The 13,920-nt window shown below is 44.7% G+C and overlaps 1 protein-coding gene across 15 annotated transcripts in view; it reads left to right on the top strand.

Annotated features, from left to right (window-relative positions):
• LOC110506963 (neogenin) overlaps positions 1 to 13,920 on the top strand; it is a 211,340-nt gene that overhangs the window by 183,074 nt on the left and 14,346 nt on the right. For 10 of the 15 annotated variants that reach the window (XM_036963173.1, XM_036963184.1, XM_036963179.1 and 7 more), the window contains exons 17-22: positions 4,977 to 5,209; positions 10,074 to 10,212; positions 10,822 to 10,929; positions 11,404 to 11,598; positions 13,059 to 13,091; positions 13,271 to 13,336. In XM_036963173.1, coding sequence (XP_036819068.1) covers positions 4,977 to 5,209; positions 10,074 to 10,212; positions 10,822 to 10,929; positions 11,404 to 11,598; positions 13,059 to 13,091; positions 13,271 to 13,336 — 774 coding nt within the window. The remainder of the gene's footprint in view (positions 1 to 4,976; positions 5,210 to 10,073; positions 10,213 to 10,821; positions 10,930 to 11,403; positions 11,599 to 13,058; positions 13,092 to 13,270; positions 13,337 to 13,920) is intronic. The other 5 variants (XM_036963186.1, XM_036963180.1, XM_036963176.1 and 2 more) reach the window with 2 other exon arrangements.

Genomic DNA, 13,920 nt, shown 5'->3' with positions numbered 1-13,920 from the left:
TAGTGCCTGTATTCACAGAGACACTGTAAAGTAGTGCCTGTATTCACAGAGACACTGTAAAATAGTGCCTGTATTCACAGAGATAATGTAAAATAGTGCCTGTATTCACAGAGACACTGTAAAGTAGTGCCTGTATTCACAGAGACACTGTAAAGTAGTGCCTGTATTCACAGAGACACTGTAAAGTAGTGCCTGTATTCACAGAGACACTGTAAAGTAGTGCCTGTATTCACAGAGACACTGTAAAGTAGTGCCTGTATTCACAGAGACACTGTAAAGTAGTGCCTGTATTCACAGAGACACTGTAAAGTAGTGCCTGTATTCACAGAGACACTGTAAAGTAGTGCCTGTATTCACAGAGACACTGTAAAGTAGTGCCTGTATTCACAGAGACACTGTAAAGTAGTGCCTGTATTCACAGAGACACTGTAAAGTAGTGCCTGTATTCACAGAGACACTGTAAAGTAGTGCCTGTATTCACAGAGACACTGTAAAATAGTGCCTGTATTCACAGAGACAATGTAAAGTAGTGCCTGTATTCACAGAGACACTGTAAAGTAGTGCCTGTATTCACAGAGACACTGTAAAGTAGTACCTGTATTCAGAAACACTGTAAAGTAGTGCCTGCATTCACATACACTGTAAAGTAGTACCTGCATTCAGAGACACGTTAAAGTAGTACCCCGTTTTCAGTCACTGTAAAGTAGTGCCTGTATTCAGAGACACTGTAAAGTAGTGCCTGTATTCAGAGACACTGTAAAGTAGTACCTGCATTCAGAGACACTAAAGTAGTGCCTGTATTCACAGAGACACTGTAAAGTAGTGCCTGTATTCACAGAGACACTGTAAAGTAGTGCCTGTATTCAGAGACACTGTAAAGTAGTGCCTGTATTCAGAGACACTGTAAAGTAGTGCCTGTATTCACAGAGACACTGTAAAGTAGTGCCTGTATTCACAGAGACACTGTAAAGTAGTGCCTGTATTCACAGAGACACTGTAAAGTAGTGCCTGTATTCACAGAGACACTGTAAAATAGTGCCTGTATTCACAGAGACAATGTAAAGTAGTGCCTGTATTCACAGAGACACTGTAAAGTAGTGCCTGTATTCACAGAGACACTGTAAAGTAGTACCTGTATTCAGAAACACTGTAAAGTAGTGCCTGCATTCACATACACTGTAAAGTAGTACCTGCATTCAGAGACACGTTAAAGTAGTACCCCGTTTTCAGTCACTGTAAAGTAGTGCCTGTATTCAGAGACACTGTAAAGTAGTGCCTGTATTCAGAGACACTGTAAAGTAGTACCTGCATTCAGAGACACTAAAGTAGTGCCTGTATTCACAGAGACACTGTAAAGTAGTGCCTGTATTCACAGAGACACTGTAAAGTAGTGCCTGTATTCAGAGACACTGTAAAGTAGTGCCTGTATTCAGAGACACTGTAAAGTAGTGCCTGTATTCACAGAGACACTGTAAAGTAGTGCCTGTATTCACAGAGACACTGTAAAGTAGTGCCTGTATTCACAGAGACACTGTAAAGTAGTGCCTGTATTCACAGAGACACTGTAAAGTAGTGCCTGTATTCACAGAGACACTGTAAAGTAGTACCTGCATTCAGAGACACTAAAGTAGTGCCTGTATTCACAGAGACACTGTAAAGTAGTGCCTGTATTCACAGAGACACTGTAAAGTAGTGCCTGTATTCACAGAGACACTGTAAAGTAGTGCCTGTATTCACAGAGACACTGTAAGGTAGTGCCTGTATTCACAGAGACACTGTAAAGTAGTGCCTGTATTCACAGAGACACTGTAAAGTAGTGCCTGTATTCACATAGACACTGTAAAGTAGTGCCTGTATTCAGAGACACTGTAAAGTAGTGCCTGTATTCAGAGACACTGTAAAGTAGTACCTGCATTCAGAGACACGTTAAAGTAGTACCCCGTTTTCAGTCACTGTAAAGTAGTGCCTGTATTCAGAGACACTGTAAAGTAGTGCTTGCATTCAGACACTGTAAAGTAGTGCCTGCATTCAGAGACACTATAAAGTAGTGCCCCGTTTTCAGTCACTGTAAAGTAGTACCTGCATTCAGAGACACTGTAAAGTAGTGCCTGTATTCAGAGACACTGTAAAGTAGTGCCTGTATTCACAGAGACACTGTAAAGTAGTGCCTGTATTCACAGAGACACTGTAAAGTAGTGCCTGTATTCACAGAGACACTGTAAAGTAGTACCTGCATTCAGAGACACTAAAGTAGTGCCTGTATTCACAGAGACACTGTAAAGTAGTGCCTGTATTCACAGAGACACTGTAAAGTAGTGCCTGTATTCAGAGACACTGTAAAGTAGTGCCTGTATTCAGAGACACTGTAAAGTAGTGCCTGTATTCACAGAGACACTGTAAAGTAGTGCCTGTATTCAGAGACACTGTAAAGTAGTGCCTGTATTCACAGACACTGTAAAGTAGTACCTATATTCAGAGACACTGTAAAGTAGTGCCTGTATTCACAGAGACACTGTAAAGTAGTGCCTGTATTCACAGAGACACTGTAAAGTAGTGCCTGTATTCACAGATACACTGTAAAGTAGTGCCTGTATTCACAGATACACTGTAAAGTAGTGCCTGTATTCAGAGACACTGTAAAGTAGTGCCTGCATTCACATACACTGTAAAGTAGTACCTGCATTCAGAGACACGTTAAAGTAGTACTCCGTTTTCAGTCACTGTAAAGTAGTGCCTGCATTCAGACACTGTAAAGTAGTGCCTGCATTCAGAGACACTGTAAAGTAGTGCCCCGTTTTCAGTCACTGTAAAGTAGTACCTGCATTCAGAGACACTGTAAAGTAGTGCCTGTATTCAGAGACACTGTAAAGTAGTGCCTGTATTCAGAGACACTGTAAAGTAGTGCCTGTATTCAGAGACACTGTAAAGTAGTGCCTGTATTCAGATACACTGTAAAGTAGTGCCTGTATTCAGAGGGACACTGTAAAGTAGTGCCTGTATTCAGAGGGACACTGTAAAGTAGTGCCTGTATTCAGAGGGACACTGTAAAGTAGTGCCTGTATTCAGAGGGACACTGTAAAGTAGTGCCTGTATTCAGAGGGACACTGTAAAGTAGTGCCTGTATTCAGAGGGACACTGTAAAGTAGTGCCTGTATTCAGAGGGACACTGTAAAGTAGTGCCTGTATTCAGAGGGACACTGTAAAGTAGTGCCTGTATTCAGACAGACACTGTAAAGTAATGCCTGTATTCAGAGAGACACTGTAAAGTAGTGCCTGTATTCACTAAAGTAGTGCCTGTATTCAGAGAGACACTGTAAAGTAGTACCTGCATTCAGAGACACTGTAAAGTAGTGCCTGTATTCAGAGAGACACTGTAAAGTAGTGCCTGTAATCAGTTACTGTTTAGCCTTGCAGTCCGAGACCTTCTTATCAATAATGAAAGAAAGCATTCTTCTTTAAAGGTGTGGTAAGTCAGTATGGTATTTGCATTTTTGATCTTGTTGTTCTGTTGCACTGTTGTCTTTCCAAAATAAATTCTGAAGCCAGGTGGCTAAATGTTACTCTGTTGACCTTTACTAGAGGTTACTCTGTTGACCTTTACTAGAGGTTACTCTGTTGACCTTTACTAGAGATGACTCTGTTGACCTTTACTAGAGATGACTCTGTTGACCTTTACTAGAGATTACTCTGTTGACCTTTACTAGAGATTACTCTGTTGACCTTTACTAGAGATGACTCTGTTGACCTTTACTAGAGATGACTCTGTTGACCTTTACTAGAGATTACTCTGTTGACCTTTAATAGAGATTACTCTGTTGACCTTTACTAGAGATGACTCTGTTGACCTTTACTAGAGATGACTCTGTTGACCTTTACTAGAGATGACTCTGTTGACCTTTACTAGAGATTACTCTGTTGACCTTTACTAGAGATTACTCTGTTGACCTTTACTAGAGATTACTCTGTTGACCTTTACTAGAGATTACTCTGTTGACCTTTACTAGAGATGACTCTGTTGACCTTTACTAGAGATGACTCTGTTGACCTTTACTAGAGATGACTCTGTTGACCTTTACTAGAGATTACTCTGTTGACCTTTACTAGAGATGACTCTGTTGACCTTTACTAGAGATGACTCTGTTGACCTTTACTAGAGATTACTCTGTTGACCTTTACTAGAGATTACTCTGTTGACCTTTACTAGAGATTACTCTGTTGACCTTTACTAGAGATTACTCTGTTGACCTTTACTAGAGATTACTCTGTTGACCTTTACTAGAGATTACTCTGTTGACCTTTACTAGAGATGACTCTGTTGACCTTTACTAGAGATGACTCTGTTGACCTTTACTAGAGATGACTCTGTTGACCTTTACTAGAGATGACTCTGTTGCACGTTCCTTCTAGTTGTAGCTTTCCTTAGGGTGATTATCCATCTTTACTTAGTATTGATTATGTTGAACACAACAGCCCTGGATCAAATCCGTGACAACAAATCTGTATTTGACCCAAGTCTGATCAACAACAGCCCTGGATCAAATCCGTGACAACAAATCGGTATTTGACCCAAGTCTGATCAACAACAGCCCTGGATCAAATCCGTGACAACAAATCGGTATTTGACCCAAGTCTGATCGACAACAGCCCTTGTATAGACAGTAGAAAACCTTGATGTAGCCAATAGCCATGTCTGTTGATCTAATAGAATTTTCTCTCTTTCTCTTCACCCTTCCCAATCCCCTCTCCTCCTCCCTCATTTTAATAACTCATTAACATATTTTCTACCCTTATTCGTAACCCCCTCCCTCTCTCTCTACACCCCGCCACCCTGTTTCGTTTGGACCGGTCTTGCTTTTTTATTTTTATTTTTACCTCGCCACAAAACACACTTTTTTGGTTTGTAATTTCTTCCCTCTTTTCCACCATGTTCTGTTTGCCATCTGTTGTGAACCTGGTGTGTTGGTAACTGCTGGCAGACCCCATAGACCCTGATGTTGATTTGTATGAACTCTTCCATGCGCCATACACACCAGTACCAGACCCCACCCCCATGCTACCTCCCGTGGGCGTACAGGCCTCGGTGCTCAGCCACGACACCATCAAGGTGACCTGGGCCGACAACTCTCTGCCCAAGAACCAGAAGATCACGGACGCACGCTACTACACGGTGCGCTGGAAGACCAACATCCCCGCCAACACCAAGCTCAAGGTACGGTCACGGGGACGCAGCAGCATGGCCCGCAGGGCCCCGTTCAAAACAACACAGCTTTATTATTCCCTCACGGTTCATTTTAAAATAGAAGGTGTCATCAGAGCACAGCATAGTATATGTATTCTACCACTATGCCATTCTAATCATCAGTGTGTTCAGCTATCCCACTAGCAGGGTGATGAATCAATGTGAAGTAATCCCACCCACTAATTACATGAGGTTCAACGTCTCTCAGTCCTTCCCATATACATGCCACAGTCCTTCCCATATACATGCCACAGTCCTTCCCACAGTCCTTCCCATATACATGTCACAGTCCTTCCCATCTACATGCCACAGTCCTTCCCATCTACATGCCACAGTCCTTCCCATATACATGCCACAGTCCTTCCCACAGTCCTTCCCATATACATGCCACAGTCCTTCCCCATCTACATGCCACAGTCCTTCCCCATCTACATGCCACAGTCCTTCCCCATCTACATGCCACAGTCCTTCTCATCTACATGCCACAGTCCTTCCCATCTACATGCCACAGTCCTTCCCCATCTACATGCCACAGTCCTTCCCATCTACATGCCACAGTCCTTCCCATCTACATGCCACAGTCCTTCCCATCTACATGCCACAGTCCTTCCCCATCTACATGCCACAGGCCTTCCCATCTACATGCCACAGTCCTTCCCCTCTACATGCCACAGTCCTTCCCCATCTACATGCCACAGTCCTTCCCCATATACATGCCACAGTCCTTCCCATCTACATGCCACAGTCCTTCCCATTTACATGCCACAGTCCTTCCCATCTACATTCCACAGTCCTTCCCATCTACATGCCACAGGCCTTCCCCTCTACATGCCACAGTCCTTCCCACAGGCCTTCCCCATCTACATGCCACAGTCCTTCCCATCTACATGCCACAGTCCTTCCCCATCTACATGCCACAGTCCTTCCTCATCTACATGCCACAGTCCTTCCCCATCTACATGCCACAGTCCTTCCCCATCTACATGCCACAGTCCTTCCCACAGGCCTTCCCCATCTACATGCCACAGTTCTTCCCACAGTCCTTCCCCATCTACATGCCACAGTCCTTCCCACAGTCCTTCCCCATCTACATGCCACAGTCCTTCCCCATCTACATGCCACAGTCCTTCCCCATCTACATGCCACAGTCCTTCCCCATCTACATGCCACAGTCCTTCCCACAGGCCTTCCCCATCTACATGCCACAGTCCTTCCCACAGGCCTTCCCCATCTACATGCCACAGTCCTTCCCCATCTACATTCTACAGGCCTTCCCATCTACATGCCACAGGCCTTCCCACAGTCCTTCCCCATCTACATGCTACACAACAGAGATGTTCAGCACTAACGTTTATAGTCTCTCTGAAAAAGGGAATATCTTTAACAAATAAATTGCATTGATTGCACTGTCATTAGTCAGTGCACTGCATTCACTCAGGTTGTGAATGTGGCATAGTATGGTATACAACACAGAAAGACAAACCCTTCAACTAGGTGTAAGAGATGCTATAGCATCCTGCCCTAGCTCAATTAAGATCATTACTTATCTCCCTCAACAAGATTAGGTGTGTGGTGGGGGGGTCAGAATACGAATAAAGGCTGTGTTGTTTCATAGGTGGTTAAACAAGGACAAGACAGAGGTCTGGGGAATGGGGGCCTGACAATGCATTCTGAATACAGACTGTTCTGATTCAGCAGTTAGTCAATCCCTATTCTGAACATAGACTGCTGTATCCATCACCTAACATGGGACTGTCAAGATTCAGAATTTTTTAAATGTTTTATTTAACTAGGCAAGTCGGTTAAGAACAAATTCTTATTTACAATGACGGCCTACCAGGGAACAGTGGGTTAATTGCCTTGTTAGTCTGGTTATTGAAAGCGGATGTAGATGCTAAAAGGCTAGTCTGGTTATTGAAAGCGGATGTAGATGCTAAAAGGCTAGTCTGGTTATTGAAAGCGGATGTAGATGCTAAAAGGCTAGTCTGGTTATTGAAAGCGGATGTAGATGCTAAAAGGCTAGTCTGGTTATTGAAAGCGGATGTAGATGCTAAAAGGCTAGTCTGGTTATTGAAAGCGGATGTAGATGCTACAAGTCTAGTCTGGTTATTGAAAGTGGATGTAGATGCTAAAAGGCTAGTCTGGTTATTGAAAGCGGATGTAGATGCTAAAAGGCTAGTCTGGTTATTGAAAGCGGATGTAGATGCTTCAAGGCTAGTCTGGAGCGACTGCAGTCACTGTTAGCGCAATGCAACACATTTAGGACAACCAGGTGATGTTGATGCTAATTAGGGGTTGGGGTCAATTGCATTTCAATTCGGTCTATCCAGGAAGTGAATTGAATTTGAGAATTGCTAAAAATCCAGTCGAAATAAATGGAGATTTTCAAGTCTGAAATTAGAATTTTGAATCATCTCCTGAATTGGCTGGATTGAAATGGAATTGACCCCAAACCTGTTAGTCACCCTGTGTTGTTTTGTAGAAAGGCATTGTTCACACTGGACAATTATTCTCACCTTGTTGTGCTCGTCCCAGCTGTCAGAAATGCCTTCCTGTTTCTCTCACACACACACACACACACACACACACACACACACACACATACACACACACACACACACACACACACAGCGTGTACCTACATTATTGAACAGATGGCTCCTCTCCACTCAACTAAAAGGATAGGATGTTTTTCTCTCTGTGACATCCTGGATGACAGATTTGTCTTGTTTAGTACACTACAGGACGTGGCTAGCATCACTGGGACAGGCTATTTAGAAAGCTAGGACCTGAACTAGCCTTCACCAGGAGACTCTGACTACCCAGGGTCTAGATTAGACTGCTGGGCGTAGTGAGGAAATGGGTTTAATAAAGTGATCAGAAGTATTTTCATCGCTGCTCGTCATCTTGTCTTTATTCAAACGGTGTCCACTGTTTTCATGTTATACCAACTACGTTTCAGGTGTTGTTTTGGGATAAATAGCCTTCATTTAGTTTATCCAGCATTTTTTATGTACAGAATGTATTCACACCCCTTGACTTACTCCACATTTTGTTGTTACAGCCTGAATTCAAAATTGATAACATATATATATGTATATATATAGTATTCACACCCCTGAGTCAGTACTTTTGTAGTATCACCTTTGGCAGTGATTACAGCTGTGAGTGTTTCTGGGTAAGTCTCTAAGAGCTTTCCACACGTGGATTGTATAACATTTACCCATGTATTCTTTTGTAAATTCTTCAAGCTCTGTCAAATTGGTTGTTGATCATTGCTAGACAACCATTTTCAGGTCTTGCCATTCGATTTTTAAGTATTTTAGATTTAAGTCAAAACTGCAACTCGGCCATTCGGGAACATTAACAGTCTTCTTGGTAAGCAACTCCAGTGTAGATTTGGCCTTGTGTTTTAAGGTATTGTCCTGCTGAAAGGTGAGTTCATCTCCCAGTGTCTGTTGGAAAGCAGGCTGAACCAGGTTTTCCTCAAGAATTTTGCTTGTGCTTAGCTTCATTCAGTTTCTTTTTTTATCCTGAAAAACTCCCCAGCCCTTAACAATTACTAGCATACCCATAACATGATGCAGCCACCACTATGCTTGAAAATATGTAGAGTGGTACTCAAGTATTGGATTTGCCCCAAACATACTGTTCCTAGGCCGTCATTGAAAATAAGAATTTGTTCTTAACTGACTTGCATAGTAAAATAAATAAATACATATAACACTTTATATTCAGGACAAAAATGTAATTACTTTGCTACATTTCTTGCAGTATTACTTTAGTGCCTTGTTGCAAACAGGAAACATGCTTTGGAATATTTCTATTCTGTATAGGCTTCATTCTTTTCACTCTGTTATTTAGGTTAGTAGTGTGGAGTAACTACAACGTTGTTGATCCATCCTCAGTTTTCTCCTATCACAGCCATTAAAACTCTGTTACTGTTTTAGAGTCACCATTGTCATGGTGAAATCCCTGAGCGGTTTCCTTCGTCTCCGGCAACTGAGTTAGGAAGGACGCCTGTATCTTTGTAGTGACTGGGTGTGTTGATACACGATCCAAAGTGTAATTAATAACTTCACCATGCTCAAAGGGATATTCAATATAGTTTTTTTCCTTTTTTTAATTTACCTATCTACCAATAGGTGCCCTTCTTTGCGAGGCATTGGAAAACCTCCTTGGTCTTTGTGGTTGAATCTGTGTTTGAAATTCACTGCCGACCTGAGGGACCTTACAGATAACTGTATGTGTGGGGTACAGAGATGAGGGACCTTACAGATAACTGTATGTGTGGGGTACAGAGATGAGGTAGTCATTAAACAATCATGTTAGACACTATTATTACACACAGTGAGTCCTTTCAACTTGTGTGACTTATTAAGTTAAATGAAAAGCTGAACGCTTGAAAGTCTAAGTATTCAATTTATTTGTTATGGGAAGCCTAAATAAGTTTAAGAGTAAAAATGTGTTTTTTTGTACTTTGTACTTTGACATTATGGGTTGGAAACACTCTGATGGGTTTGGTCAGTGACAAAACATCTCAATGGAATCCATGTTAAATTCAGGCTGTAACAGCAGAATGTGGAGCAGTCCAGGGGTGTGAATACTGTGAAGGCCCTGTATTATTCATGGCTCTTTATTTAAAGATGCATGGAGCAGGTTTCTGCTTTGAAGCACTCTGGTTCTGTTGGTCTTGTGGTCAAAGTCTGTACCTTCCATTATGAACTGTTTTTCTGTGTGTACTGTGTGTGTGTGTCTGCGCGTGTGTGTGTCTGCGCGTGTGTGTGTGTGTGTGTGTCTGCGCATGTGTGTGTGCCTGCGTGTGTGTTTTCAGACGGCCAACACCACCAACCTGAGCCACATGGTGACGGGCCTGAAGCCCAACACGCTCTATGAGTTCTCTGTCATGGTGACCAAGGGCCGGAGGACCAGCACCTGGAGCATGACGGCCCAGGGAACCACCTTTGAGACCAGTAAGAGCACACATACACAGGCATACCGAGTACATACACACACACACACACACACACACACACACACACACACACATACACAGGCATACCGAGTACATACACACACACACACACACGAAAGCATCTTGAATGAAGTTTGTGTTTTAACATGACTACACAGAATATCCTGGTTCTGTCAAAGCTGATTGTCGTGGGTGTTTGTCATTGACTGCTTTTCTCTGATATGTGGCAGGTCTCCTAGTGATTAGAGCATTGGGTCAGTAACCTATAGGTTGCTAGTTCGTGTCCCAAAGGGGAAAGAAAATCAGAAAATCTGCCCTTGAGCAAGGCACTTACCCCTAATTGCTCCTGGGTCGCCAGCAATAATGTCTGATCCCATGCCGTGACCCTACTCTCTGAGGGTGTCTCAGGGGAGTGGGATATGCAAAAAACACTTTTCCATTTCAGGTTACATACACTGGTACAGGTTACACACACTGGTACAGGTTACACACACTGGTACAGGTGTCAAACAGTAATAATATAAGCAGACCCTATTTGATGTCAAAGCCAAGCGTTCCCTCATTAATGGCCTTGTTCCCATACTGACTTTCTGTTTGACTTTCACAGTTCCCAGCTCGTCCCCCAAAGATGTGACTGTGGTGAGCAAGGAGCTGAAACCACGTACCATCATAGTCAACTGGCAGCCCCCCTCAGAGGCCAATGGAAAAATCACAGGTGAGACCACACACACTCTTATCAGGTTTATTCAGAGTCAGAGAAACAAGTGGTCTGAAACAGTTCTCTAACCTTCTCCTCTCCCCCATCTACCTCTATCTCCTCTCCTCCGATCTCTCTCTCTCGCTCCTTTCCATCCATCTCCCTCCTTTCCCCTATCTCTCTCCTTTCCCCCATCTCTCTCCTTTCCCCCATCTCTCTCCTTTCCCCCATCTCTCTCCTTTCCCCCATCTCTCTCCTTTCCCCCATCTCTCTCCTTTCCCCCATCTCTCTCCTTTCCCCCATCTCTCTCCTTTCCCCCATCTCTCTCCTTTCCCCCATCTCTCTCCTTTCCCCCATCTCTCTCCTTTCCCCCATCTCTCTCTCTCTCTCCTTTTCCCCATCTCTCTCCTTTCCTTTTCCCCATTTCTCTCCTTTCCCCTATCTCTCTCTCGCTCCTTTCCCCCCATCTCTCTCCCCCTATCTCTCCACTAGGCTACATAATCTACTACAGTACTGATGTGAATGCGGAGGTGCATGACTGGGTGATAGAGCCGGTGGTGGGCAACAGGTTGACCCACCAGATCCAGGAGCTGACTCTGGACACCACCTACTACTTCAAGATCCAGGCCCGTAACTCCAAGGGCATGGGCCCAATGTCAGAGGCCGTACACTTCCGCACCCCCAAGAGTAAGTGTGGGGGGGGGGGGGGTCCCTGGAGGTTGATAGGCTCTGAAAGGGGGGAGGGGGGGGGGGGGGGGGGGGGGGGGATTCCTGGAGGTTGAAAGGCTCTGAAAGGGGGGGGGGGATCCCTGGAGGTTGATAGGCTCTGAAAGGGGGGGGGGGGGGGGGGTCCCTGGAGGTTGATAGGCTCAGAAAGGGGGGGGGGGGATCCCTGGAGAGTGATAGGCTCTGAAAGGGGGGGGGGATCCCTGGAGGTTGATAGGCTCTGAAAGGGGGGGGGGGGGGATCCCTGGAGGTTGATAGGCTCTGAAAGGGGGGGGGGATCCCTGGAGGTTGATAGGCTCTGAAAGGGGGGGGGGGATCCCTGGAGGTTTATAGGCTCTGAAAGGGGGGGGGGGGGGATCCCTGGAGGTTGATAGGCTCTGAAAGGGGGGGGGGGGGATCCCTGGAGGTTGATAGGCTCTGAAAGGTTGAACGTTGGGATGATTGTATTAAATGTTCTTATTGGTTGAGTTATTAATATGCGTTATGATGGGCTGAATGGTCAAGATTCAAATGATTATCTTAGCTTCTCTTCACTGTAGCTGGCTGCATTCTCAATCCCTTTTCTATAGATGCTGGTAAAGAACATACCATTCTGTTGAGCCGAGCCTGCCCTCTCTCCTGCTCTCGCTCTCTTTCTCGCTCTTTCTTTCGCTCTTTCTTTCTTTCGCTCTCTTTCTTTCTTTCTTTCTCTCTCAATCTCTCCTAATCTCTCCCTCTCCCCTCTCTCTCTGTCTCTCTCTCCTTTATTGATGCTCACACCTGCTTGCCTTACCCCTCCAATGCTGTACCCTTTACCCCTCTCTCTACCACCCTCTCTCTCTACCCCCTCTCTCTCTACCCCCTCTCTCTCTACCCCCCTCTCTCTCTATCCCCCTCTCTCTATCCCCCTCTCTCTATCCCCCTCTCTCTATCCCCCTCTCTCTATCCCCCTCTCTCTATCCCCCTCTCTCTACCCCCTTCTCTCTCTACCCCCTTCTCTCTCTACCCCCTTCTCTCTCTACCCCCTTCTCTCTCTACCCCCTTCTCTCTCTACCCCCTTCTCTCTCTACCCCCTCTCTCTCTACCCCCCCTTCTCTCTCTACCCCCTCTCTCTCTACCCCCCCCTCTCTCTCTACCCCCCCCTCTCTCTCTATCCCCCTTCTCTCTCTACCCCCCTCTCTCTCTCTACCCCCCTCTCTCTCTCTACCCCCCTCTCTCTCTCTACCCCCCTCTCTCTCTCTACCCCCCCTCTCTCTCTCTACGCCCCTCTCTCTCTCTACACCCCTCTCTCTCTCTACCCCCTCCTTTCTCGCTCTACCCCCTCCTTTCTCGCTCTACCCCCCCCTTTCTCTCTCCTTCTCCCACTGCTCTCCTTAACTCCTCTAACCAGTGTTTGCTTTGTATTTTCTCTCCCTGGCTACTGTCTCCTTTGGCCTGTTTAGCTGAATCCTCTGACAAAATGGCTAATGACCAAGGTAATTCCCTCTTCCCTTCCATTCACTTCTTCTCAATGACTGATTGACTGTGCAGATTGTGTTCTTTTTCCTCACTCACGTGCCTAAAGCCCTTCATCTGCGTTCTGGTAAGGTGAAATAAGTCAGGTAGTATTTAATTAACTGGGTGTAATAACTGCTGGTTTTGTCTCCTCTCTCAGCCAATTTGCCAGTTAAACCAGGAAGTAACCAACCACCTCTTGACCATGGCTTTGGGTCTTCACACGGTAATGGCCTTTTCAGGTCACCATTGTCCATTCTGATTTGATCCACTCAATTGGCTGCAGTGTGGGTACATTTCATTCCACCTCCATAAATGGATGTTAGTGTGAATAGGGCTTTGTTCAGTTCCATGGTACATTGGATTCATTTCTGGACCGAAGCTGAACTGGAATTGACACCAATTCTGCATTGAGCACTAATGTGTTTCTCAGCTAAGAGAGTGTGCAGGAACTGAACAAAGCCCTATTCACATAAGTAGCACTTTATTTGGATAGTTCTAAGTAGATGGTTTGTAGATGTTCAACTGTCAACATCTGAACTAACCCTTATCCTAACCTTAACCTTTACCTTAACCCTAGCCCTAGCACTAACCTTAACCTTTACCTTAACCCTTATCCTAACCTTAACCTTTACCTTAACCCTTATCCTAACCTTAACCTTAACCCTTATCCTAACCTTTACCTTAATTAACCCTTATCCTAACCTTAACCTTTACCTTAACCCTTATCCTAACCTTAACCCTTATCCTAACCTTAACCTTTACCTTAACCCTTATTCTAACCTTAACCTTTACCTTAACCCTTATCCT

The sequence above is a fragment of the Oncorhynchus mykiss genome, chromosome 26 (genome assembly GCF_013265735.2).
Source record: "Oncorhynchus mykiss isolate Arlee chromosome 26, USDA_OmykA_1.1, whole genome shotgun sequence".
NCBI classification, from domain to species: Eukaryota; Metazoa; Chordata; class Actinopteri; order Salmoniformes; family Salmonidae; genus Oncorhynchus; species Oncorhynchus mykiss.
The sequence above is the reverse complement of the archived record's forward strand: the minus strand, read 5'-3'. Positions and strand labels throughout refer to the sequence as shown.